This window comes from Lampris incognitus, chromosome 1, assembly GCF_029633865.1.
Source record: "Lampris incognitus isolate fLamInc1 chromosome 1, fLamInc1.hap2, whole genome shotgun sequence".
NCBI lineage: Eukaryota > Metazoa > Chordata > Actinopteri > Lampriformes > Lampridae > Lampris > Lampris incognitus.
Genome location: NC_079211.1, coordinates 31633013 through 31657833, shown reverse-complemented (window position 1 = coordinate 31657833; position 24821 = coordinate 31633013). Strand labels below are relative to the sequence as shown.

Below are 24821 nucleotides of genomic sequence, written 5' to 3'. Positions count from 1 at the left end.
GATGGTAAATGCCAATGGGAAGTATCATTGAATGTCAAATACAAATTTCATTCCATTACAAAAGTTATATAAAAATAAAGTATAAAAAAAGTTATATATTTACCCAGAAGCGTATCTCCTGTTCACTAATATGTGATGGTGTTGTTATACATTGTGCTGTGTGCCATGGTTATGTAGCACGAATTCAAGGGGCAGGCGGGAATTGAACCTGGGTTCCCCCCACGCCACAGGTGACTACACTAACCAGTCAACTAAAGGGTCTGACCCGTTAGCCAACGGGCTAGCGCGTCTACACATCTGTGATCATACACTGTTACAATTATAAAGTAGATTGATTATGGGCGTCCGGGTAGGGTGGCGGTCTAATCTGTTGCCTACCAACACGGGATCGAATCCCTGTGTTACCTCTGGCTTGGTCAGGCGTCCTACAGACACAATTGGCTGTGTCTGCGGGTGGGAAGCCAGATGTGGGTATGTGTCCTGGTCCTGGTGGCTGCACTAGCGCCTCCTGTGGTTGATCGGGGTGCCTGTTCAGGGGGGAGGGGGAACTGGGGAGAATAGCGTGATCCGCCCACGTGCTACGTCCCCCAGGCGAAACTCCTCACTGTCAGGTGAAAAGAAGCGGCTGGCGACTCCACGACTCCACATATATCGGAGGATACATGTGGTAGTCTGCAGCCCTGCCAGCTCGGCAGAAGGGGTGGAGCAGTGAGCAGGACGGCTCGGAAGAGTGGGGTAATTCACCGGATACAATTAGGGAGAAAAAAAGGGGGGGGGGGAGTAGATTCATTGTGTTGATCAATCACTGATATTTCGCAAAGAACAAGACACAACACGTAATTTTTCTTAAAATAAGATTTTTAATATTACTTATTATCATAAAGATATATTTACACACTTTACAGAAATAGAAAATAAAAACACAAAGCTACGCATGAAAGGAAAAAATAAAATAAAATAAGTACTCCAAGAGCTAAAGCTTATCTTTTATAAATTAGAAACCAAAAGTTCAAATATGTACACAGTATTTCAACCATTTCTGATACACTTGTTTTATTTATTTATTTATTCATTTATTTCGTTTTATTTTTGCCCAGTTCAACATCAAAACAGAGACAGGGACTGTACATTTGGCCTGGTGAGTAATATGAGCACACACCATAAACAGAATTAATGAGGTTCAGGAGTAATACATTGTCTTAAAAACGGTATCTGCTTTAAACCTAGTAACACTGTTGCAATGGCATGTAAGCCTACAGACCCTGCAGTTCCCCTCAAACTGTTGGTGAGCGGAATCAACATTGGACACAGCGGTTATATAGATAAAGAACGTGTCACAATCGAGGGAGGAAGGGCCTGTTCTATTCTGGGTATGGGAAGTCTCATTTTTGAGGATTCAAGATGATGACAGATCCTACTCATTTCCCATGGGAGATAAAATCTGGTTATCCTTTGGATTGCCCGGCCAGTGGAAATGTGTGAATACATTGGATTGAATATCAGCCACTTGATCCTGCAAACACCCACTCTGAGAGGCCAACATGTTACACTTGTGATGAGCTTAGAGATGCACAAGATAAATTGTGGAATGTGTTACTAACGGTTGCATTTTCCTTTTCCTCAATGAGTACAAATATGCGGTTTGTGATTATGTAGACATGGATTTTGTCTGGTAGAGAACTGAGCAAATTTGTGTGACAGCAATATCAAAAATGAATAACCTTGTGGGTTTGAATGATTCTCTGTGGGGGCTCTCTCTACAACTAGCTGAAAACAGCAACCAACAGCTAAAGCTAATGTTTCATAACCTGCTAGCTGCAAGTTTACAACTGCTAGTTTATTCTTGTCTGAATCTGTAACACAAATCTGTCTCTCTGTTCACCCCTACTCCTTTCACACTCCCAGCCAAATGCGTCATGGATAAAAAGAGCTAAAGAAAAAGAGGTAACTTCTCAAACAAACATAGCTTACCAGGGGTACATGCTAACAAGTGCATAGGAACATTACTCAGGCCTTTTGACAGTCAGACAAGAGGAATTGAAGAGGAAACACTGAGAGGATAGGAATCGTTTCTCTTGTGTAAGCCTTGCTGGAAAAGACCATTAAGGAAAATGGTTCTGCTCTCTGAGCATAATGTATTGGTTTACCATTTCAGTTTGAGCCTGGATGTGCTTGTCCTTCCACACCACAAGGCCCATTAACCTGATGCGCAAGGGAGGGCTGTGGGCTAGCATCTACAAGAAAAGAATGCCTGAAAGCTTTCACGTGTCCACGACATATTGTGCTGCAGACTACTTTTCTATTTTGTTACATCCACAAAAGATACAGGTTTTTCACACTGTATTCAGAAAGTAAGCTTTGGACAACCAGCTAGACAAGAATCAGACATAAAAAATTGTCACAAAACACTGGAAAACTATTCCATACCAAGAGACTCTTGTTTTCAGGGTTTATTTTTCCAGCAGCATAATGGAATTGCAAAAGTGCAGCCTTGCAAACCCATACAGAGAAGTCTTGGAGCAAAGCCATGTCTATTGATCATGAGACTAATTGATATAGTAGGCTTTGGATCAAGGGATATTTGGCTTTGTTTTTTTTTTTGTTTTTTGTGTGTGGATATAACTGATAACCAGACCAAGATTTAAATGGTGCTCTGTCTCAACAATGGTTTGCTCTGGTCTCTGAGAGGGAAGCATGGCTGGTGCAGATGGTGAGGATACATTCATGGAGAACAGTGCGGATACAGACGTTGCTCGGCTCCCTAACAATAACTTCTGAGATGGGGAAATATTGATTTGAACCCCCTGTCGCGAACCCAGTGTACTCCAGCATCCCAACTCCTGCGGCTTGGAACTTCCAGCCCTAGCTCATATCCTCCTACTACCTTCTCCAATTATACATGAGACACCCTGATCAACGCTGTCTCATTCCCAAGGAGCATTAATGAAATCTACATCTCTGTCTGAGAGGGTATGAAATAATAATGGTGGAACTGAAATTATTGCTCTTCACAGTGCCCTAGGATTTAATACATTTTTAATCAAGGTGAGCTTGGATGGGTGGATTACCACTGTGATTTTAGATGCTCTCTTAATAAAAGCCTCTCATGCTGGGAATGAGAAGACTGTATTTTATTATAATATTTGCATGAGACTGGCAACAGAGGGAAAAGATATTGGAAATCTAGGTTAACTTGCCAGTTTTATTCTCCGGTCAGAACCGTTTTTAGTAAGGGTGTTTGCCTATTGGTTAGATGTAAATCCTGCTAAAAGTTAGAAATAGCTTTTGGATTAAAGGGTCAACTGGAATCAAATTTTGGAGATTTCCCCACATACCTGATGGGACACCAGAGGATGGGTGGTGGCTGCATTGTCACATAGTTATGCACTGTAGAGAAATCAGCAGGGGTTTGGGGATTGGAAAGGGGGAAGGGGGAAGTTTCGATCTAAGACAATCTGACAATGAGCTCAGACTGTAAGTGGCCCCAGCCAGCCTTTGGGAGATCCATCTGAGAAAGCTTAACCATGGGATTTAATGAGCGTAATGATAAGAGCCACGACCACCTGTGCCGTGGAAGGGCAAGCTAGCAAGGCAACTTTACCCTACGTGGGGATAGAATCATGACTAGCAAGGACTGAATCTGGATACATAGCTATACTGGTGTATACATAGACGGAGAGTTAAGATACAGTATACGAAAATATGTTCATATAAGCTATAAATGTACTGTATGTTTGTGTTTATCGTTAAATAAATGCACAAAATAGACTGCTCTGGTACAAGCTTCTATCACAGCACCCTGAGAAAAAAAGAAATAAAACTAGAAAAACTAGAGAACGAAATATAACAAAAAACAAAACATAAACAGTAATATATTCCAGTATGATGGAAAGGCATAGCATTCCATCTAAGATCTCAGTCAAAGGGTCAAACCAGCCTTATGCTGAATGGCAAGACAATCAGAGCACTAGTGGTAGGCTGAACATGGTGGTCTATTTACTGAGCTGACAGATGTCTGCTTTAAAACTGTTTTTGGTCTAATTCAACTGTCCTCCTTGCTACCACGGTCTTAAATGGGATTTGTTTCTCTTTGCAGAAGTTTAAAATGCATAATGTGTCAGTGTATCAAGACTTCAAACAAGAGGTAATGTGTTTCTCACGTCTCCCATCCTTTTGATCCTTCATTCCTGGCAGCATTGTGGAGTAGGTTATTATTTGGCACTTCATTAAAAGGCAAGGTGATCTGTTGGTGGAGCAGAACCCTCCCTCCTGCCAGTTAACAGTCGTGTAGAGCAGCTGCATGGAGCAGCAGTGTGGTGAGGAGGCCAGGGATTGGGGACAGGATTGGGACTGGGATTTAGGGTCAAAGGAGTCGTCCCAGGTGGGACACTGTGGCTGTAACTTTGAGCACATTGTTAAACCCCAAGGTGTTAACAAGTTCAGTAACACCAAATAGCTTTGGATTAAAGATTCTGCTAAATGAAGTAACATATTCGGTTGCTTTAAAGCCGATTATTTTGACCAAATGGTCCGTTGTTGGCTAAACGGAATCCTCCCTCAAGTCCAATATCACTTTACTTCATATGAGAATGCACTGTAGACAGGAAGTAGAAAGCACCAATAACAATGGTAATTTAGCAATGGTGATCATGTCAAAAAGTTAATGCTTTTTCACAACTTCATTTGGAAAGGAAACTCTTGGATTCTTTTTTTTTTGTTTTTTTTGCAGCAGACAGGAGTATCAGAATATCATGAGTGAACTGAATTTTAGTTGATGTGGTCAACTTTTGAAACTGCCACTGCCCCTCCACACGATCAGCACCCTCTTCTAATAGTAAAAGCCAGAAATAGCTACACAGCAATGGAACTAGTAGCTGTGATCACCTTGGATCTGAGAGATGGGAATAGCACACCATGGACAGATGCTTTTTCAGACAAAGACTGCTTGGACCGGGCTCCCTCTCCACCAGATGTCATGCAAAGTGTGAGACACACTCAGGGAGTTGGCTATGACAGGGCTCTAGAAAGCAAATGATTGCGGGAAAAAACACTTGGGAAAGGACAGATAAATAGAGAAGTGAGGGAATGAGAGAACGAGAGAGAGACAGAGAAATAGAATCTTGTAGCTCGGGCTCAATACGGGCTCAATACCCCCCACCCCCCTGCCCTGTCCCCAATTCATCTTAGAGCTGAGGGTGAGCGGCTTGTCCTGATTTTTTTTGTGGACAGAGTTGCTTGAAGAACCAGCAGGTGCTATGGACATCACTCTTCAGGCTGGGCAAGCGTAGGCCCTTCATTGCAAGACCCCCCAAGGCAAAGGAAGAGCATAGAAATCAGAACCTAGGGGAGGAGGCTCAAAGCAATGCCTGCAAAACAGAACAAAAACACAATAAATTGCAATGAGGCCTTTATTTTTTTAACCCGCCACAACAATGTTACGAGTCATGCAGACATTTCAGTTTCCCATTCCAATAAGGTGGCCTAAGGAAGCTTCAGCTGGTGCTTTCAGAGTGTTCTGTTATCCTTCAATTGAGAAATGCAATATAAGACTGAAAAACAATGAAGTAACAGTAATCTCAGTCATATAACCAGCAGATTGTATGGTCTTTGATAGTTTTACGCTGCAGGGAGTAAGAAAAACAACCCCATATCTTGCTCTAGAACAGAGGTCCAACATTATACTTCCCCCGGGGCACTGAATCAGTTCTCATCTATGGGACAATCTTTTATCTTCCCCGCCATTTTATCTTTTCCTGTCTTGTGATAATTTACAGAGATTTCAGGTGGGTAGTGCACTCAGCAAGCTTTTTTGGCACAAGAAGGTTCATTCATTGCAATGAGACTGCTCTTGTTTCAAGGCGGCATATTTCTGTGGCCATGTAATCCCCAAGAAGTGACGTAAATCTGACCTCCAGTGAGTTTGTTATTGTTGTTCATCTGTTAGGTGTTTATCTCCACAATTTGATCTCACAAAAGACTTATCTCCTATCTCATGAAAGGCTTGTACCTACATCACAGAATGAGTATATGGGAGAAAATGCAGAGCTTGTGCTGATGGAAAGTTGTTTTGAAGACTCGTATACCAAGCTTTCTCACACTGGGGGTCAAAAGGTTTTTTTTTCTTTTTTTTTTCAAAAATTGCCTGTGGTTTGAAGTCTGTAATATCCTGCTGTCTTATGGCATGGTTTAGATCAATAGGTTGCAATGGCACGTTCAACTCAAGAGTCAACTAAGATTTTGAAGAAGGCGACCTGGGTTACCATCTTTCTTTTAGGATTCCCCTCACATCTGGATTGTGTAACAACGAAATGTCAAACTCATTCTCCCATTTGCCTTAGGTGACAGGAAATAATAGATGAGCTGCCCCGGACACTGAAATGGGGTGATGGTGCCGGATACAAGGGAAAGGATAGAGAGGGGGTGGACACTGTCAAGTCTATCAGTGTTCCTAATCTCTATTTATACAAAACAGCAACTAACTCAAAGCCACTGATGGCCTATCCATATACAGTCGGTCTCTTAGAAATCTCACCAGTTATCAGCTCTTATTGAGCTCTAGCTTTGATCTCAGGTCTTTGCTTTTGAGCGTGCTACTCCTGTTGTTTCCAAAGGCATTTTTCTCATCATTGGAGGAAACTAAGGAAGAAATCAGGAGAAATGACAAAGGATAGAGCCTTTCAAGTCAATAGTCTGTTCTCAGAGTGGCTTGTCAGTTGGGTTGCCGTTGGGTCTTGTGAAGAGTTAATACTTCCAGTCAGATTGCATTCTGCTGGGGCAAGACAAACTAGAAGAGGATGGTTCTCACAGTGTACAAATAAGATGGCTACAAGCAAGACCTCATGTAATTTTCAAGAAAATATCTTTGAGCATTTTGCATAAAATGTCTCAATTTTAAGATTTAAAAAAATGTAATATTTTGTCTCATTATCTCAGTTAAGAACTGTACCATACGTTCTTAACCAGTGCAAATGGATGCTTTAATTGGCATGATAGTCAGATGGAGCAAAGCCTTTTAATGAAGTGAACTATGAACTGAGCAAGGCATGAGAGGGGCTGAAGGGGGGACGAAAAAAGAAAGGGAAATCTCCCTGTAGTGTTTGAAGAGGTGTTTGCAGAGATGCCATTGTTGGTCGAAGAGCCATTCTCTTTAACAGAGCTCGACAACTTCCTGAAGGGTCCCCTCATTGTGCGGCTAACGTTCTGGCACTGAAATCAAGCACTGACCACTCAACATGCAGAGGGAATGCTCACATTTTACCGGCAGACTGTGGAAGGTTGCATGTCCCATGTTGCCCTTCAAGTGAAGATTACCCCCTGCTTAAGCTTTGTTCTTTATTTTCACCTTTGTGCCCCTGCCTATTAAGTTATGGGATGTGGGAGTGAGTTCAAAAGTAGTCTCCCCCCTTTCAAAAAATATAAAAAGCAATGATAATGATCCATAATTTGCCATAGATTGTAAAACCTATCCGACTTTACCTTTAGTGAATAGGGCTTCTGAACTTGTACGGCTTTCATCCCCTTTCCCTTAAAAACTGATTAACCATGCCTTAAAGGAATGACACATCTGTCTCTGCACAGTCACTTCTCACTATGGGGTTAATTTATTGCGTTGCTTTGTATGGTTGTTGTATGGTTGGCACCTCCTGTAGGGTTTTTGTGCCCTGTCAAGTTCTCCTATCTCATACTGTGTCTGGGAGAGACATTTGAATGGATCCTGCACTTCGTGGTTCATGGACTAAACTGCAGGCCATTCAAAAAGGCATTAGACTTAACATGCTAAGATAAGCTAGCCGAACTAATGCATTGAGAAAAGCAGTGATGTGCCAGGAGTTTATCTAAGCCAATGCTTTCCCTTTCCCAGCAGTTATTACATCGAATGAATAATGTATGTTTTCAAGAAAACTTTTCCAAATTTTCTTTACACTCAAAAGGTTTTTAGCTGATAGTAGACAGGGAAAGGTGCTAGGAAAAATATTTTCGCATGATTAAGGGATGAAATAATTTTTATACAAAGCCATGTTTTTCTTGACGGCAAGTTAAATATTTTTCACTGGAAAGATATACTTCAGTAATACAGCTGAGAAATTTAACCCTTCTAAGTATTATCTTTGGTGAAGGACTTTAATTGACTTCTTGAGATTGAAAGAAAAGGTTTATTTCAGAGGGGTTGACTCAAAGGTAAAGCTTCTAAGTATAAACATCCTCCTGTAAAATGTAATAAATTAAATTTCATAGGCATTAAAAAAGCTGCTGGATTACTACTGATGCGTGTGGCCCAGTAGGATAAAGTCCAATAATCTGTTAAGTCATGCTGTTATTTCTGTACCTATAATAAAATCCCAATGTTAGGGTTATGTTGAAATAGTGGCTATGATGATCACTACCAGATTTTCTGTTGTTCGTTTAGTAGTTTAATCTTTTTACTTGCTGTCTAAACCACCTAAGAGATTCCACAGGGTGTAGCATGGAGGATTGCTGAATTCAAAATCAACCCTCTTAGATAGACACTTTGAATACAATATCCTGTTGCTTGGACATTGACATCTTTTCTATAATTACTCTGTCAGCTCCATTACAGCAGTACCATCACGAATGATGAATATTGCAAATTACAGGTCATTAAAATCAATGTCATGTTTATGTTGTGTTTCTACTTTCTTTTTTTTTTTGGCTTTTCCCCTCTTTTTCTCCCCAATTGTACCTGTCCAGTTACCCCACTCTTCTGAGCCATCCCGGTCACTGCTCCACCCCCTCTGTTGGTACAGACAGGGCTGCAGACTACCACATGCCTCCTCCCATACATGTGGAGTCGCCAGGCGCTTCTTTTCATCTGACAGTGAGGAGTTTCGCCAGGGGGATGTAGTGCATGGGAGGATCACGCTATTCCCCCCTAGTTCCCCTTCCCAACCGAACAGGCGCCCAGAGGAGGAGGCGCTAGTCCAGTGACCAGGACACATACCCACATCTGGCTTCCCAACCGTAGACACAGCCAATTGTGTCTGTAGGTACGCCTAACCGAGCCGGAGGTAACACGAGGATTCGAACTGGTGATCCCCGTGCTGGTAGGCAACGGAATAGACCGCTACACTACCCAGATGCTCCCGTTGTGTTCTTACTTAAAGTAAGTTACTATGTGATGTTGGGAGCTGCTCCATTTACCAACCTGAATTGTTTTGGAAGTAAAACCCGGCAACTCCTTGCAAGCTTGTTTTCAAACTATTGTGTGAAACTCACCTTGTTCTAGAAAGGCATGGGCCCCTTGTGGGAAAGACGGGGCCGTGGGCGTCTCCTCTTCCAGCCAGCTGGTCTATGGGTCTGACCACCCCTGCCCGGGTTCTGCTGGACCGGCTTTCTCACCATAGCCACCTCTTCCAGCTCCCTACCATGCTCCGTGGAGGCCATGGGACCTGAACGACACACACACAGAGGACAGTGTGTTTAGAACCCCGGGCTGACCTCTCCAGTAAATAGCATTTCACAGGCTAATCTCACTCAGAGAATCGTGTTTTGGTTGTGAGCCAACTCCATCATCATCCAGAGGAAAATGTGTAGCAAGAGGGATCACAGGGGTAATGAATGAGGAAATAAGAGACATGTATAGATAAGTATGTGTGTGTGTGTGTGTGTGTCGGGGGGGGGCTCTTTTAGCCCACCCAGCATCATAGTTCATCAAGTTAGGGATGTGGGAGCAAAGTTACAGCTCAGTCATAGCCAAGCAAGAAACGCCCTTCCCTTGTGTCTCATGTCTCGATCACTCGCTCCCTCAAGATTAGAGGTTGCACACTCTGTCAGGAGCCATGTAGGTGTATTTTAAGGGACTCTATATTTGACCCAAAATTGGAAATGAGCTTAACAATGTACCTCTCATATCTCATCTCATGTGAGGCGCTGCCAATGTGTTAGATTCTTGTGTGTTTGTGTGTGTGTGTGGGGGGGGGGATATGCGTGCACACATGTGTGCATGTGTTAAAGACTGATCCCAGATGTTCCAAGTCATCTCTCAATAAGTGTGGCCTGATCCGTTAAAGCCCCCCTCTCTAAAATGGTTTGATCCACTTCAGTGTCTTGGTAACCTTTCAACCTCGTGCAAACTGAAAAGAACTCCTCTGGGAGATCAAACATTTTTTTGGAGGGTTTTTAGTATATCTTTACATGTAACTGGATATTTATTGTGAGTGATTGTTCACACAATGTCCATTTCTTTGGTCCCATTAAATATTTAGTAGAAGTTAGAAGGCTTCATATGGCCATGACAGAGACTGATTTCATTTTATTGTGTAAAATTCTAGAAACCAATAGCTAAATCAGTTTAGCTCAAAAAGTAGTTTTAGCTGTGACCTGCAATTCATTTTCAGTGTTCTAACACAATTAAGCTAAATCAGAATACAGATTTTATCAAACTTTTTTGGCCAGCAATCATTCCAAGTGTCCACCAAGGGGTTATTTTCAGCTGGCCAAGTTTAACTGATTATGCGATTACTGACTGGTTATCTTCCTCCCATTTCTGAATTAACACTGTTCTATGCCAAAGATCCCCTTTGCTTTCCTGAGAAAATGGGAGCACCTCAAAACCAAATGAACACAATTTCACAAAAGTAAATAACAATTCCCTGTTGACATTTCCTGTCAAACTGCTGAATGGCATCACGCACACAAGGTCATGACATCCCAGGCTCGTCCCCTGAGGGACACCGGCACCATTTTTAAAGTTGTCTGGAGAATGACCTTCACGTTTATGAGCTCCCAGGCAAGAACCTTTGTAAAGATAACTCGCCCAGACTACCAAAAAGGTGGCAAAAAGGAGCAAGGAAACTCTGGACAGCAACTGAATATTTGTCAAGGCCATGATGATGCTAGGCTCCAGAGTGGTTCGTTTAATTGACCATCTTTATGGAAGATGTCTGGAGACATCCAGCCTTGTTAGCCACTTAAGACTATTCCCAGTTTATATGAAAACCCACTAGAGTGGGGATATTTACATGTTTTTTTTCCATGAACAAAGAAAGACAATGAATTTCAGTAAAATCTCACCTGACAGAAACCTTCAAAATAGAATCTATCATCTGTCACACATTTTGTTTCAAAGACTTTGCCACCAGTGACAGGGAATATCAGTTAATTTGAATAAAGCCTATCATTCCTCCTGAGCTGAGATCCAACTTCTCTACAGACATGCCCAATACAATTAACAACACTTCAGAATATTTTTGGTGCAAATATTGGCAAATTAAAAAACTGAAATTTTGGGATGACCATTGAATTTCTAGTACTAGGATTGAAACAATAGTGAATTGCACGCCTAAGCTAGACATATTGGATGTTTTTAGTGTATATCCCTAAAATGCCAGACATCTCATGTTCCACTTCCACACTAATCTTTTTGCACAAGCACATTACATGCCAAATTTACCAGAGAACAGTGGGCTTATTCATTTGCAGCAGGCAGGTCTCTGTTGCATATTTCGGCATCTAAAGCCCATCTTTGCCTCTGGGTGTACAAATCTGCACATTATTGCTTTGTTGTAGTACTAGATATATTGTAGAATGAATGAAGGAAGTTTACGCGTTCTAAAAGCATTCACTTCTTTTCTTTACTAAAAAATAATTGGTGTATGAAACTTTCGAGGCCTGAAAGAAGCTCTATTTCACCAGGGCCCCACCAGTTTGGGCCCTGAAAAGCTGTGCAAGTAGACAAAGGGCACAAGACATTTGTCCTTTCAAGTCAAACTATAGGGTCATTACCTGTAAGTGTGTCTCAGTCTTTATCACCACCATAGTTAACATTTGAGTGACATACTATTTTTACAGGTCACACACACACACACACACACACACACACACACACACACACACACACACACACACACACACACACACACACACACACACACACACACACACACACACACACACACACACACAGCAAGCCTAGAAAATACCATAATTGCATCTGAACAGACTGTGCTGAACAAAACTCGTCTTCTCTTCCTCTCTCTTGTTGGCTCAGGCTGTCATAACTCAGGTCTGTAATGAGACAATTTAGATATCCCCTGCCATGGAAAGCTGCTGCTCAGCCCAGGCAGGGGCATTTCTGGCTGTTCTGGTGCCCTAGGCAAGATCTCAAACACCCCACCCCCCACCCCATCCCCCAAAAAGCACCATCTTCAGGGGAAATAACACTTTTTTATTTTACTATTATACACACTGAAATACGAAAATAAATAACTTGATGAAGGTCTGTGTATCGATACATTTTTATTAGTTATTAACTATCACTGACTGCAAGTACAGAGGACAGTGTGTAGGAGTCTTTTGTTCTATCTTAACTCTTATAAACATGAAAACATAAAAGTGCAACAGCAGGTGTGCAAAAAAGGTAAACAAAAAAGGACACTCAACAAATTGTGTGCAGTTATAAAATAAATAATTAAAAATGTACAAATAATATATATATAATATATGAAAAATATAAAATAAATAAAAATGTGCAATCAAATCTTTAACAACACGTGCATCTCTCTCATCATCTTACTCCATCCATCCATAATCCTAACTGCTTATCCTGCTCTCAGGGTCACAGGGATGCTGGAGCCTATCCCAGCAGTCATTGGGCAGCAGGCGGGGAAACAACATGGACAGGCCGCCAGGCCATCACAGGGCCATCATCTTACTCATAACGCATAAATAAGTCTTACTGCATGTGTAATTCGTTTTCGTTTTATAATCATTAAAAATACACATAGATTGAATTGCCCCCAAATTATATATATATTTTTAAGGGGTGGGTGGGGGGTGCCCAACCAGCACCTTCCCTACAGATGGCGCCCTAGGCAATCACCCAGGCTGCCTATGCTTAGAAACACCTCTGAGCCCAGGGGTTGGAGGGAGAACATCTTCAGATTCTCCTGACAAATCTCAACCCATGTGTTTGGCTACAGGATAGAAAGGTGTAACAAAAACAAGCTTGGCCCCAATCCTGCTGTTATAGGTTAACGCTTAACAGCAGTGGGGACTGCATCACAATGTGACAGACAAAATATGCTTCAACAATACATCGTTTTGCTTCTATAGCCATCTGTGATTGTGTCTATAGAGATATGCTGTCACAGCCATTAAAGTTGGGTAAGACCTTGTGATTGGTACCTTGGCTGGGTTAACATTGGCTAACATGCATTTCATCTCCATAAACAAAGATATCTCTGTGATCTTATTGCTATGAAATTGGATCCATTCACTGTAACATCCCATTAGACCTTTTCCCTTGTGGGATTCCCATGTTTATGTTCAGCTAGTGAAATGTTCGGATGAGATGTATCCCAGCATATCGGCCATCTTATCTATTTTCTCGATGACCTTAGAGCCCTGACTTTACCCCCATTCTAACGAATCACAGCGTTTCATCTCCTGGCCTGTAATTCCTTAATTAAACTTTAATAAAGGGGGAATTTCAGGAATGCCTGGTCATTGCTTCTACAGCTTCCTGCCTGCCTACCGCCTGCTCAGAATGGAGTTGGGTGAGGGTGGAAGGAGAGTGATGGTGTTGTGGGGGAGTGTCTAGTTGACTGTGTCAGAAACTGACCAGTCTCCAGGCTATTGATGAATAGCTGGTAGGCTGCTGTCTAATTCCCCTTCTCTGGCTTCATCACTCTCCAAAGGTGCTATCCATAATGTTTCCTTTTTCATTGGCCCGGCTGTCTATCTTATCCTAGCCCAGCCAGAAAAGTACTACTGACAGCTTATCGCTGTCTGTTCTCCGGCAGCCTAACGCCCAGGCCTGGAGAGTTATACATCTCCCAGCCACTTGTCTGTCAAGTCAAAGAAGAGAAATGGATGTCCTCTGGTCAGCCGCCAACTTCATCAACACTACTCTCATGGCTGGCATGAACAAACGATATATCAGCACGCCGGCGGAGTTGTGGTGTGTCAATACAGAAACACCGGGAGCATAGTAAATGGCATAGAGTTGTTTATGGAGGTTTATTCACCTGGTGTCTGTACGCTTAAATGTAAATTTTCCCATTACAGAGAAATTATAAAATAAACTATACCAAGTCCAACAATAGCAATGTGTAAGAGGTGTTGTGTGTGTGTGTGTGTGTGTGTGTGTGTGTGTGTGTGTGTGTGTGTGTGTGTGTGTGTGTGTGTGTGTGTGTGTGTGTGTGTGTGCATGGGTGTGTGTGTGGTTTAAGAAGTAATACGATATGAATACGTACAGCCAAGCATGTCTGCCAGAATTGAATTCTTGCTGTGTTCAATTTGCATTGTGTCATATCGAATTGATTTGACATCCTGTTGAGTCCTTTCTGTTTGTTTATGGGTCTTTCTCATCACTTTCAGCTGCACTGATTATATATTAATTCCGCTCTATCTCATTGATTCACTTTCGTGACTAGCTGAAGATTTGCAAGACATCTGATATCCATATCCTTTTTTTTGTCTTCTCTGTCATTATGTTCTGCCTCCTGTGGCTCCTCCACTTCCAAAGTCCAACTCTCCATAGTTTATACAGAGGTGTAAACAAGCTGCTGTCACAGAATGGAGATGGGAGCACTGGCCTGGAACAAGAGGACAGCTTAGTGCGGAGAGGAGAGGAGAGGGGAGGAGAGGAGAAGAGAGGACAGGAGAGGAGAGGAGAGGAGATGATGGGAGGGGACTAGAGATGATAGGATAGGATAGGACAGGATGATGAGATGAGGAGAGTTGGTTTCTGTGTGCCCAATGTGACGCCACCTCTTTCAGAGGCATCACAACACTCCGAAGTGATTCTGGTGATGGCTAAATACCTCTTGCCACAGGTGATGGGGATGCACACCATCTAGTCACGTTGAGATTTGTTACCTGTTAAACTCGAACTGAGCCAGAGACCTAATTACTGCTAACAGTACAATGTGCCCTCCTTTCACAATTGAATGTCTTATCAACTCCTATTACCACCATGATATGCAACAGCAATATAACAGCACAGTCCATTCTACTCATGCATATACAATATGTATACAGTTTCTCTGGGGTTAAGTACATCATGTGCCTCTGCAGTTCTCATGGGTGACACAACAACATCTGTGTGGGAGAGAGGGAGACTAAATACCCTGGAGTGAGTAGCCATGGATATTACTGTGACGCTGGAGCAGCCAGTCGTCCAGCTATCATGTGCCTTTCTCCTTCATTCACTAAAAGGAAAGGAGTAGCTTTAGTCAGTAAATCCCTGTATAGCATGCTATTACCACAGACACACTAACCCACACAGCCAGACAAAACGCATGTCACAGCTAGAGATGCTTCCTACTACATAAACACATAAGGGGATCAGGATCATTTAGGCATAAATGAGATGTGTTAATCATGTCAGTACAAGCCAACACATTTTCTTTGCCTTGAATAAGCCTCTGCAGCCTTGCAGCATAGTACTTGGGATTTGCTAGCTGTCTGCTAGCGGTCGTTTATGCCACGCTGCTAGCCTACTTCGCATATGTGATGAGGCACCCTGTCTCTGTTCAGCACTCAAAATTCAGCATTCAGGACCCAACTTCTTTTTGATTCTTGAGTCCAAAGAGATGCTTATTACATGCCTACCAGTAACTCCAGGCCTTGGCAGAAACTGGTACCGATTGCTTGTCGACTTTCAGACCACGTTACCATGGCAGCCACCATGAAAAGAGCTCATTTGGGAACAAAAAGAATGACATTGTCAGGAGGAACAAATCAAGTTCCCAGTTTAAATATATCAACACACAAGCTCTGAATTCAGGATTAGCCTGCTGGCTGTTTTTCTTTTTCTTTTATCTTTTTTAACCCCTTCCTTGGGCAATTACGCGTTGGCTGTGTGTTCTACTCAAGGGGTTTGTTTTGGTTGTGAGTACTTTGTGTCATTGCTTTTGGGCCCTATTTGATATGCAGCATTGTTGCACAACTGATAATGCAAGGCTTGTGCCGGAACTGAAGGCAGGCTTTGTTTGTGACAACTCCACAGAGGAAACCAAAGTGCATGAAAAGTTGCCCTTGCTGCGCCAGCTTTTAAACGCAACCCCTTTGCAACCTTGCCCAGAAACCACACCTCAACCTTGCAGATAAAAAAATTAAAGGCAAACTGTGCAGCCCACTTTTCTAGGTTCCTGCAGATGTCCCCATGAGTTGCTTGGCGGTCGGTGAAGACTGTGAAGTGCTGAACTATACATGCTCCTGAATTAGTAAGTGTGTGTAATGATGAAGTGTGAGGCGACCTGCTCTGCTATGATCAGAGCGCTGTTAGTTCAAAGGGCCAGCAGCAGCATTGAGCAAGCTAATGAAACACATTGACTCGCCTTACCACTTGACTGCCTCTTGGTTTATTCACAAACCAACTCTGATGGAAGGGGTGAATCTGTGGCAAGGAGGTTATTATAGGTTGGAGCCTATTACACACAGGCAAATTAGAGAACCAACCATGAAAAGAGTGTTAGGGGAGATTTCTTTCTCAATTTGCTTCCATCACGCTGTGTCACAGATTATTGATGGAAGTACCTGGGTAAGTTCTGGCTATGGACACCTGGCTATCACAACAGTGGGCTAAAACCATGCGTGTGGGAGGTATGAAGGTGAGGCGACCAGCCATTGCCCTAATCTCTAGAGATAGCATGTCAAGGGCAAAGGGATCCTCCAACCTTCGTTTCCATGGGCACGCTAATCAGATGGGAAACACAGCCCCTCCCTCACTTGTTTCATCACTCCCCCCATGCTGTGAACCTGCAGGCCTTCTCCCATATGAAATGTGTGAGAGAGAAAAAAAAACGGAGAAAGAGAGAGAAAGAGAGACAGAGACGTCACCGCGCAGGGTTCACTGCAGTTTTCTATGCCTGAGGGGACCATTGCCTCTCCCCAAAGCTTATAAGCTTGGAGGAAAATAGCATCAACATTGCATCAGGATGAGATTACTTCTGAGACCAAACTAGAGGATGCAAACAATAATTTTGCTCCACTGCAAGAACAACTAGCTAGATAAGGTCAGCAAGGTAACATCAGTCACGACGTATATTCAGTACATAAGAACATTTGATGTACAGCTGTCTTTATTACCAAACTACATAATGGTAAATTATCATCTTGCATGCAGGGATTTGATATGTCTGCATATGTAGTGCAAAAATAGAATCGCCTTTGGGTAAATAGTCATAATACCATGAATCTCAAAGGCAACCTGCTCACTTGTATAAAGTGAAGCTATAAAATTCATGTAGCTTTTTATTGACAGGCTCAGCTGCACAGTCTAGCAGGTAAGCGAAATCTCGGAGTTTGTTAATCCTCTGGGCTCTATAAGGTTTGCATCAGCTGCTTGAATAAGCTGTTTGCCTGATGCGGATACATATTTATGAATTCCATATTCTGTTTTTCGCTTCCGCTCATAAAGATCTGTTTATGGTCAGGGACTCTTGAAGGGGGCTTTGTCCTCAACAGTAAATGAACTGGAGGGACACAGCAAGAGGTCCTGTTCCTGATCCCAATATAAGCAGCAGGAAATAGGCTTTGTCTAAATCTCCCCTATCAGTTAGTGGCATAAAACTTGATTGGTCAATCCCTGACCATACACTTACTTGCATACATGAAATTGTCTGCTGGGGAATATGTCATTGGGGATCAAAGAGAAAAAGACTGCACATTTCTCGTGTCGTGAGTGATGCCTGATTTTACAAATGAGTGATTTCTGTGTCGTTAAAAAAAGGGACACGAGATGAAAGAGACGTAGCAATTTTCATTTTCGTTTGTTTAACTTCATTTAGGGCAGGAACATAAGGTGCGGACCGGCTTGAAAGAACATAAGGTGCACCCTGGCTTAGAAGTCTTAAAGAATAAAAGGCACAGGAGAGACATGGATATCCTGTGGCCTCGGGCTTGGCGTTTAGGCAGATCCCAGTGGGGGTGTCAGTAAGCATTCCCAAACTCTACTAAGTCCCTCTGCATGAACCATAACCCCAATCTATGATCCCATCTTCACTACCCACAATGAAATCCCTACTCCTACCTGAAAAAGTCTAACAAGGGCCAGCTGTGAAGCATTTCCGACCAGATATGAAATCTCACCAATCTACGATGGTGCCTGTAGAGGTATGGCAAAGCCATTCGTTCATATTTATTCAATTCCTAAAAGTGGTGTGCTGCTTCTGAGGATATATTTAAAGATGCTGAGTTCGGCTCTTCTATGAAGGAATATTACAGCAAGTCAGAAATATACTTTCTCCAAAAAGCAGGGGTTCAAATGATTTCTCAAAAGTAATAATTTGCCATTTCAAGTTTCCGCAAATTCAGCATGAAAGAAATCAAAACACTTTCACTCCAAAAGTAAGATATTTATTCAGAGGCTTGGTGTGTTGTTAATAAAAATGTCTTCTCAGATCTTGATCAGGCATCTCATCTGTCTGGCCTGCACCGTAAATGTAATGCTTAATGTTCAAATAGAGAGTCATAAATCATTGTAATATTGGACCCGGCTGGATAATAGCAAAGCTTTAGAAAATATCTGACTCTAATTAACTTGTCAGGAGTTTGACTGGACTACCCCTGGGCCTAAGCACAGGGCCTGGGTCTAACAAGTGCCCTGGCTATCTCATCTCCTTGTGCCCTGACTCCAGATTGTGCCCTGACATCTCTGTGCGGGACCTGAACAGATCCAGACTAACATGCAAGGTCACCCAGAATGGGAGAAAAATCAAAGTTAACTGAATTAACCCACCACACACACACACACACACACACACACACACACACACACACACACACACACACACACACACACACACACACACACACACACACACACACACACACACACTTCCCCAACAACTGTTACTCGCTCCATTTCTCCATACGTAAAATCCTGCAAGATGGACTTGGCCACCAGCTGGGAGATTTAGAGATGTCTTGATGCTCCTTCACCATAGAAAGCTTACACAGCCGCTAAGCTCTCAGATGGCCTCACTTCCTGTCCTCTCACTCTCTTCGCACTGTCCTTTGGCCTGTCTTTTACTCCCACTGCTCTTTTCTTTTCTTTCTCTTCACTATTTACACTCTCAGGAGATGGTCTAAGTGAGTAGATTTATCCATTCAAAGGGTTCTGAATTACATTACACCAGCCCAGCAGTCACATATGCCAAAGTATTCAACAGCTGAACTCCCCAGGGAGCATAAGCCTAAAGGTTAGCCTTATAGCCCTACCCAATGAGTTATGATTTTCTCTAAATCTCTTTCCCAACTTCCATCCTCTCCAAAGGAATTGTCCACCGCGTTTCTGAAGCCTGCTGTTGGGGGATGTTATACAGTACAGATGTGAAGTGGCTTATCCCAAAAAAATCCCGGTTAGCCTCCAGCAACAATGTGTCTCTCATTGTAAATTTTAACTACCGTGGATGCATTCTGTGGACCATGAAACATGATTCGAGTGCCAAACATACAAATGGTAAACGTGAGTCGAAGCAACAAGTAGCTAAGAAATCACCCTTTATGCCCTCTTAAAAGGCCATCTAGCCTCAATATTTCCTGCAGAATGTGAACCATTATTTGTGTGTGTGTGTTTGTGTGTGTGTGTGTGTGTGTGTGTGTTTGTGTGTGTGTTTGTGTGTGTGTGTGTGTGTGAGGGTGTTTGAGTCTCAGAGAATGACAATGACCAATGCCAAGCTGGCACTCTCATGCCCCTGTGCCTTAGAAAAACAGGGCTTGATGATTCTCAATAATCCTGTTATAACCTTTCCATTGCACCCTCTTTGACACCACTGTTTGCCTACAGCCATTTTGTTATTCCTTGACATCTGGAAAAGTCTGGCTGCTTTTGTTCTTTTTGGGGCTGCTACAATCACATCCATGGATACAAATCCTCTCTTTATATTGGGAGCAGTAGGACGGAGAAACAAGGGTCGGGATTTAAAGCTTCCTGATCATGTAGTTAAGGTCTACTGATGTTGTCCAATGAGATATGCAGACTTTTCTCGGGACTGTTTTTTAAGGCAGTATTGTGTACCTGAACGTGCCTTACTCTGTCGGCACATTAAAGCCTGCCTTTCTCTCAGGCACCATAACACTTAACAGAGCATCTGCATGAGGTTGGACATGTATGCTGGTGCATTGGTCTCAACAGCCCCAACAATACATCAAAGATTAATATGGAATAATAGCATTGCTGACAGCTCTCATAAGATTATGCCCCTTTTAAGGCAGCGATTCCTCTCGCAGATAAAGGCTGTGGTCTGGGCCTCCTGCCTCCTCACACACTCACCTCACCTGCTTAACCAAGCAGCCAACTAGGTAGCAGTAATGCAGGCACGTGTGCACGTGTGCGTGTGTGTGTGCGTGTGTGTGTATGTGTGTTAACTTGTGCATGTGTAATTATCTGAGCTATCCTCAGTTGTTTTTGTCCTGCACGTCTCTAGGTGGGGATTGGCAGGATGTTTTTATGGCTGTGAAAAATGGAGCTTTGATATTTCTGAGGCAGTGACAGACATGAGACGTCTTCACTTTTCCAGCCAAAGGATTGTTTACATACCAGCCACACAAGTTATAGTACATGGGAGAGTGATTGGTCTCAGAATGAATTATAAATGCCACATGTCTAAAGCTGTAATCTGATTTTAAAGCAGAGCCTTATCTTGGGATGGGTAATGCGGTTATATGTGGTTCTAGGATTTGAATATTTCACAGACAAGACCATTATTTTTTCAGGTTGCTGACATTGAATGAATGTTGGAAGCAATATATGTTTGTCTTGTTGCCTGTTGCACCGAGTTTTAATGATGATGCACACATACTCACATCCCCACCCCATAGTAGTCCAAATAATTCAGTCTATATTCATCACTTCAGAACAGCTTCCATCAGCAAAGCACATATATACATTCTCTCTCTCTCTCTCTCTCTCTCTCTCTCTCTCTCTCTCTCTCTCTCTCTCTCTCTCTCTCTCTCTCTCTCTCTCTCTCTCTCTCTCTCTCTCTCACTCACTCGCTCTCTCTCTAGCTATCTATCTCACTCACACACTCATACTATACCTATCTATCTATCTATCTATCTATCTATCTATCTATCTATCTATCTATCTATCTATCTATCTATCTATCTATCTATCTATCTATCTATCTATCTATCTATCTATCTATCTATCTATCTATCTATCTATCTATCTATCTATCTCTCTCTCTCTCTCTCTCTCTCTCTCTCTCTCTCTCTATCTATATGAGTCAAGTCAATTTTATTTGTATATGAGTGTGTGAGTGAGATAGATAGACAGATATGTATATACATATATACACACACACTCTCACACACACACAAATACACACACACACACTTGGGAGAAAGCCCACTGAACTAGGAAAAGCGTTTGTCTCAAGATAAAAGGCTTCACACCCACTGCCTACATGCAGAGCCTCTCCCGACACCTTACCGCGACAGCGCATACTGTAGCAGAGGCTTGTGCTGCACAGACACACTCCAGCAAGAACCGTAGCATCCAACCCCACACCCATCAACGCCGCAACACACTTGCATCTCTTCCTTTCTTTTATTCCTTCTATCCACCCCTGTCGCTCTCTCGCTTTCTCTCTTTGTCTCCTTGTCAGTGGACCTCAGATACTACAGTAGCAGCTAGGGAGCAGAGGACCACATAAGCAGCATGACTCAAACAATGTTGAGAAGGATAAGCTGTCATGAGCCAGAGGCATGGCAGCCTTGTTTTCACCGTCACTGGTGAAGCACAGTGGACTCTCAGGCGTGGAACACGCTTTGCCAACCGCAGGGTGTGAAAACCGACACCGGCCATAATGCAAGATAATTGCTTCCCATTTACTCATGTGCCCAGAGCCTGAGACAAAAATAGCATGTCACTGTAACGAATGTGCTGGGAAGCTAGGGAACTGTGAGTGCTGTGCCCATTGATCGATATGTTGAGTGGACAGCAGCATCTCATGGCTATATAGCCTACTCTACATAGCCTCTCAGCCATATAGTCTATTATATTCCCTTACAATAGTCTACACAGCAACACACTGTACGATCTGATAGTCTTCACAGTACCTTACAGTCATATAGCAGACACATGTCATATGTACGTACATATGGCCAAACATAAACACAGTTTTTGTGTGTGTCTGCCAAGCAACTGTAGTTCATAGGTAGGTGATGTTCCCATGAGCGGTCTATACATTTACACAGGCCTGACTGTTGTTTTTTCGCACCACAATGCTACCTGCATCACATCTGCAGACTGACCACTGGTCTTCAAACTGACCCCCACAGCCACATTTCAAAGACCGATTTACTCTTATGAGCCATCAACAAGCATGTGCCTTACATCCTGTGTAATAATTCCCAGCTATTATTTCTTATTTCTTCTCAAACTGAGACATTAGATCCACACCGGAATTGATAGCTAGTACAGCACAATGGCTCCAGAGATGCAATAGCACTTTATGGAAATTTACTGTGACAAGGCATCAAGATTGAGACCCTCAAGAGACCATGCATACAACTGGGATCTCTGCTCCCCTGACTGATGTACACGGCACAGAATCCTCATTACTGCCGCCATAGCAATCATATATGCTGTATAGCCCCTCTGTATATTCAGATTGATGTAATGATGATATATCAATTCATCCAGATGGTATGCGTCGAACCATGAATCAATCAGTATCATTCCATTTGCCACTCCACCTTACAGAACATGTGCCATGCATATATACATTTTGTAACAGCCACAAGAGTCACCCATAGATCCAGCTTCAATATCACTCAGGAATAGTACTCCACTCCACACACATCAAAATGTCCATCAATAAAAAAGCCTCTAAATATTTTATCTCAAAGTCAAAGCCTCCGCTTGCATCTAGCTAAAACTGGGAGCAAGAAAAGACATAAGCAGTACGCTCCTTTCAAGTTTAATACAAAACCCTTAGCAATACAATAGCAGACAGTATATAACCACTGCAGTGCAGTACTGTACACAGCCAGGTGCTGATATTCCTGCCTTTTAGAGCCTGCACAAGGCTAACCATGCTGGGTAACTGATCAACTACATCTGCCTGCACGAACCCGAGGCTAACAGCAGAGCGATAGAAAGCATAGGGAGGCTACCAGCTACAAGGCTGGCTGCTCCTGTACTCACCAGCACTGGCAGAACACAGCAGAGAAACCAAGAGCACAATCACCAGCGTCAGGATCTTCACATTCATTTCTGCACTCCCCTCTGGCTCTCCGCGAGTCACTCGCTGATATACTGTAGTGGTGTGTGTGTGTGTGTAGATGGGAGGGAGAGGGGGAGAGAGAGAGAGAGAGAGGGAGCGCGAGAGAGCAGCTGAGCGAGCAAGCAATAGAAAGAGATAGAGAGAGAAACTGTTTAGTCCCCCTGTGTGTGTGTGTGCGCGTGTTTGTGTGCGCGCGTGTCTGTGTGAGTGCGGGAGAAGTGCGTTTGTGTGTCTATGCGTGTCCCACTAAAATACAATGTGTATACGCAGCAGCCTTGCTGTGTGTGTTTGTCCTTTTTTTCTTTTTTTTTTTAGTGCGTTTGAGTCTAAAACGCGTATTTGTATATCAGCGTGTGACAGCGCCACTCCAAGACTGAAGGCACGTCTCTATCTGAGCTCTCCCACGGAGGTGTGCAGGTTTTTTCTCCCCCCCCCTTCTCTGTCAGAGAAACGGCAGCCTGAGCCAAGTTCAGCTGAGCTGTGAATGTGTCGGGAGTCCACTTGCAGGTCTGTCTGTCTGTCTGTCTGTCTGTCTGTCTGTGTACGAGTCCTGTTTGCCTTGGATAAGGAGTCCAGTTGGTCATGTGGCTTATGTATCATTGACTCTGTGGGTCACGGAAAAGCCTCCCCCCCCTCTACTATGCACTCACACTGAAACACAGGCAAAGACACACACACACACACACACACACACACGCACACACACACACACTAGTTGAGGAAAGAGGGGGGGTTCTAGGTGGGTTGGACCGAGGGAGGGAGGAAGAGGGTGGAGGAGGAGGAGGAGGGTTGTGGGTGTCCAGGTTTATGATAATACCCAAACAGATGCTCTTGTTGAAAAGTCTTTGAATTGCAAACAGGGCGGCTTGCCAGGAATCCAGGAATCCAAATACCAGTTTATTGAGGGAAGCAGACGAAAGAAGGGAAGGTGTGAGATGAGAGAGAACAAAACAAAAAAAACAAAAAAAAAAGCTTTGTGTCTTCCTGCTTTTGTGCACTGGTCAGATGTATAGTCCTTTTTTTCCTTGCACGATTCTCCACCCAAAACGGCCCTTGGAAGCCCTGTCTGAGCAAAGGTATGGTGTAAATCATGGGCAGCGTTTGAAGTTGGTGTCCGTGACAGTGGGAATAAGCGGAGGAAAAAACTTATCAGACTTTAGCCTGACCTCACCACTTGTGTTTGTTTCACTGGGCCCCGAGTCATTTGTTTTATTTTGTTATGGGGATTTTATTCTTTCAGTGAACAAAGCTCCAAGAAAACCACCACCCTGTACAGCCACAAAATAAATCAGCTTATTTTTTTTCATCTGTTTATCAGACAATAAACAGGAAAACATGCATTTCTTGCCCTCAATTGTGAGAACTATAGACAAGCACCCACACTATGACAGGTTTTCTTATCACGTTTACCCATAGCCCAGCATCGTGGCGTCAAGTCTCAGCAGCCCCTCTTCATATGAAAATCGTTGTGGCGCACCATAAATTTTGCATTTGTTTTAAACACATGAATACAAAAAATATTTCATCGATAAATAGACTGTGAGCTAATATGCCATTTTTTACCCCGCCTTGCTGCATGGACCTCATACATCCTTTTTTTCCCCCTTGACCAGAGATCTCATG

The 24821-nt window shown here is 43.0% G+C and overlaps 1 protein-coding gene across 1 annotated transcript; it reads right to left on the bottom strand.

Moving 5' to 3' along the window:
• Positions 1-883: 883 nt before the first annotated feature.
• apln (apelin) lies at positions 884-23605 on the bottom strand. Its single transcript, XM_056287348.1, has 3 exons — positions 23120-23605; positions 9235-9407; positions 884-5366 (listed from the first exon to the last, which is right to left on the bottom strand). The coding sequence occupies exons 1-2, from the start codon at positions 23184-23186 to the stop codon at positions 9241-9243; spliced, it is 234 nt and encodes a 77-aa protein (XP_056143323.1). The 5' UTR covers positions 23187-23605; the 3' UTR covers positions 884-5366; positions 9235-9240.
• Positions 23606-24821: the final 1216 nt, after the last annotated feature.

Coding starts and splice junctions, on each gene's coding strand:
- apln (XM_056287348.1), bottom strand. CDS start 23,186: ATGAATGTGAAGATCCTGACGCTGGTGATTGTGCTCTTGGTTTCTCTG. Junction 9,408..23,119: donor GCTGTGTTCTGCCAGTGCTG/GTGAGTACAGGA, acceptor TGTGTCGTTCAG/GTCCCATGGCCTCCACGGAG.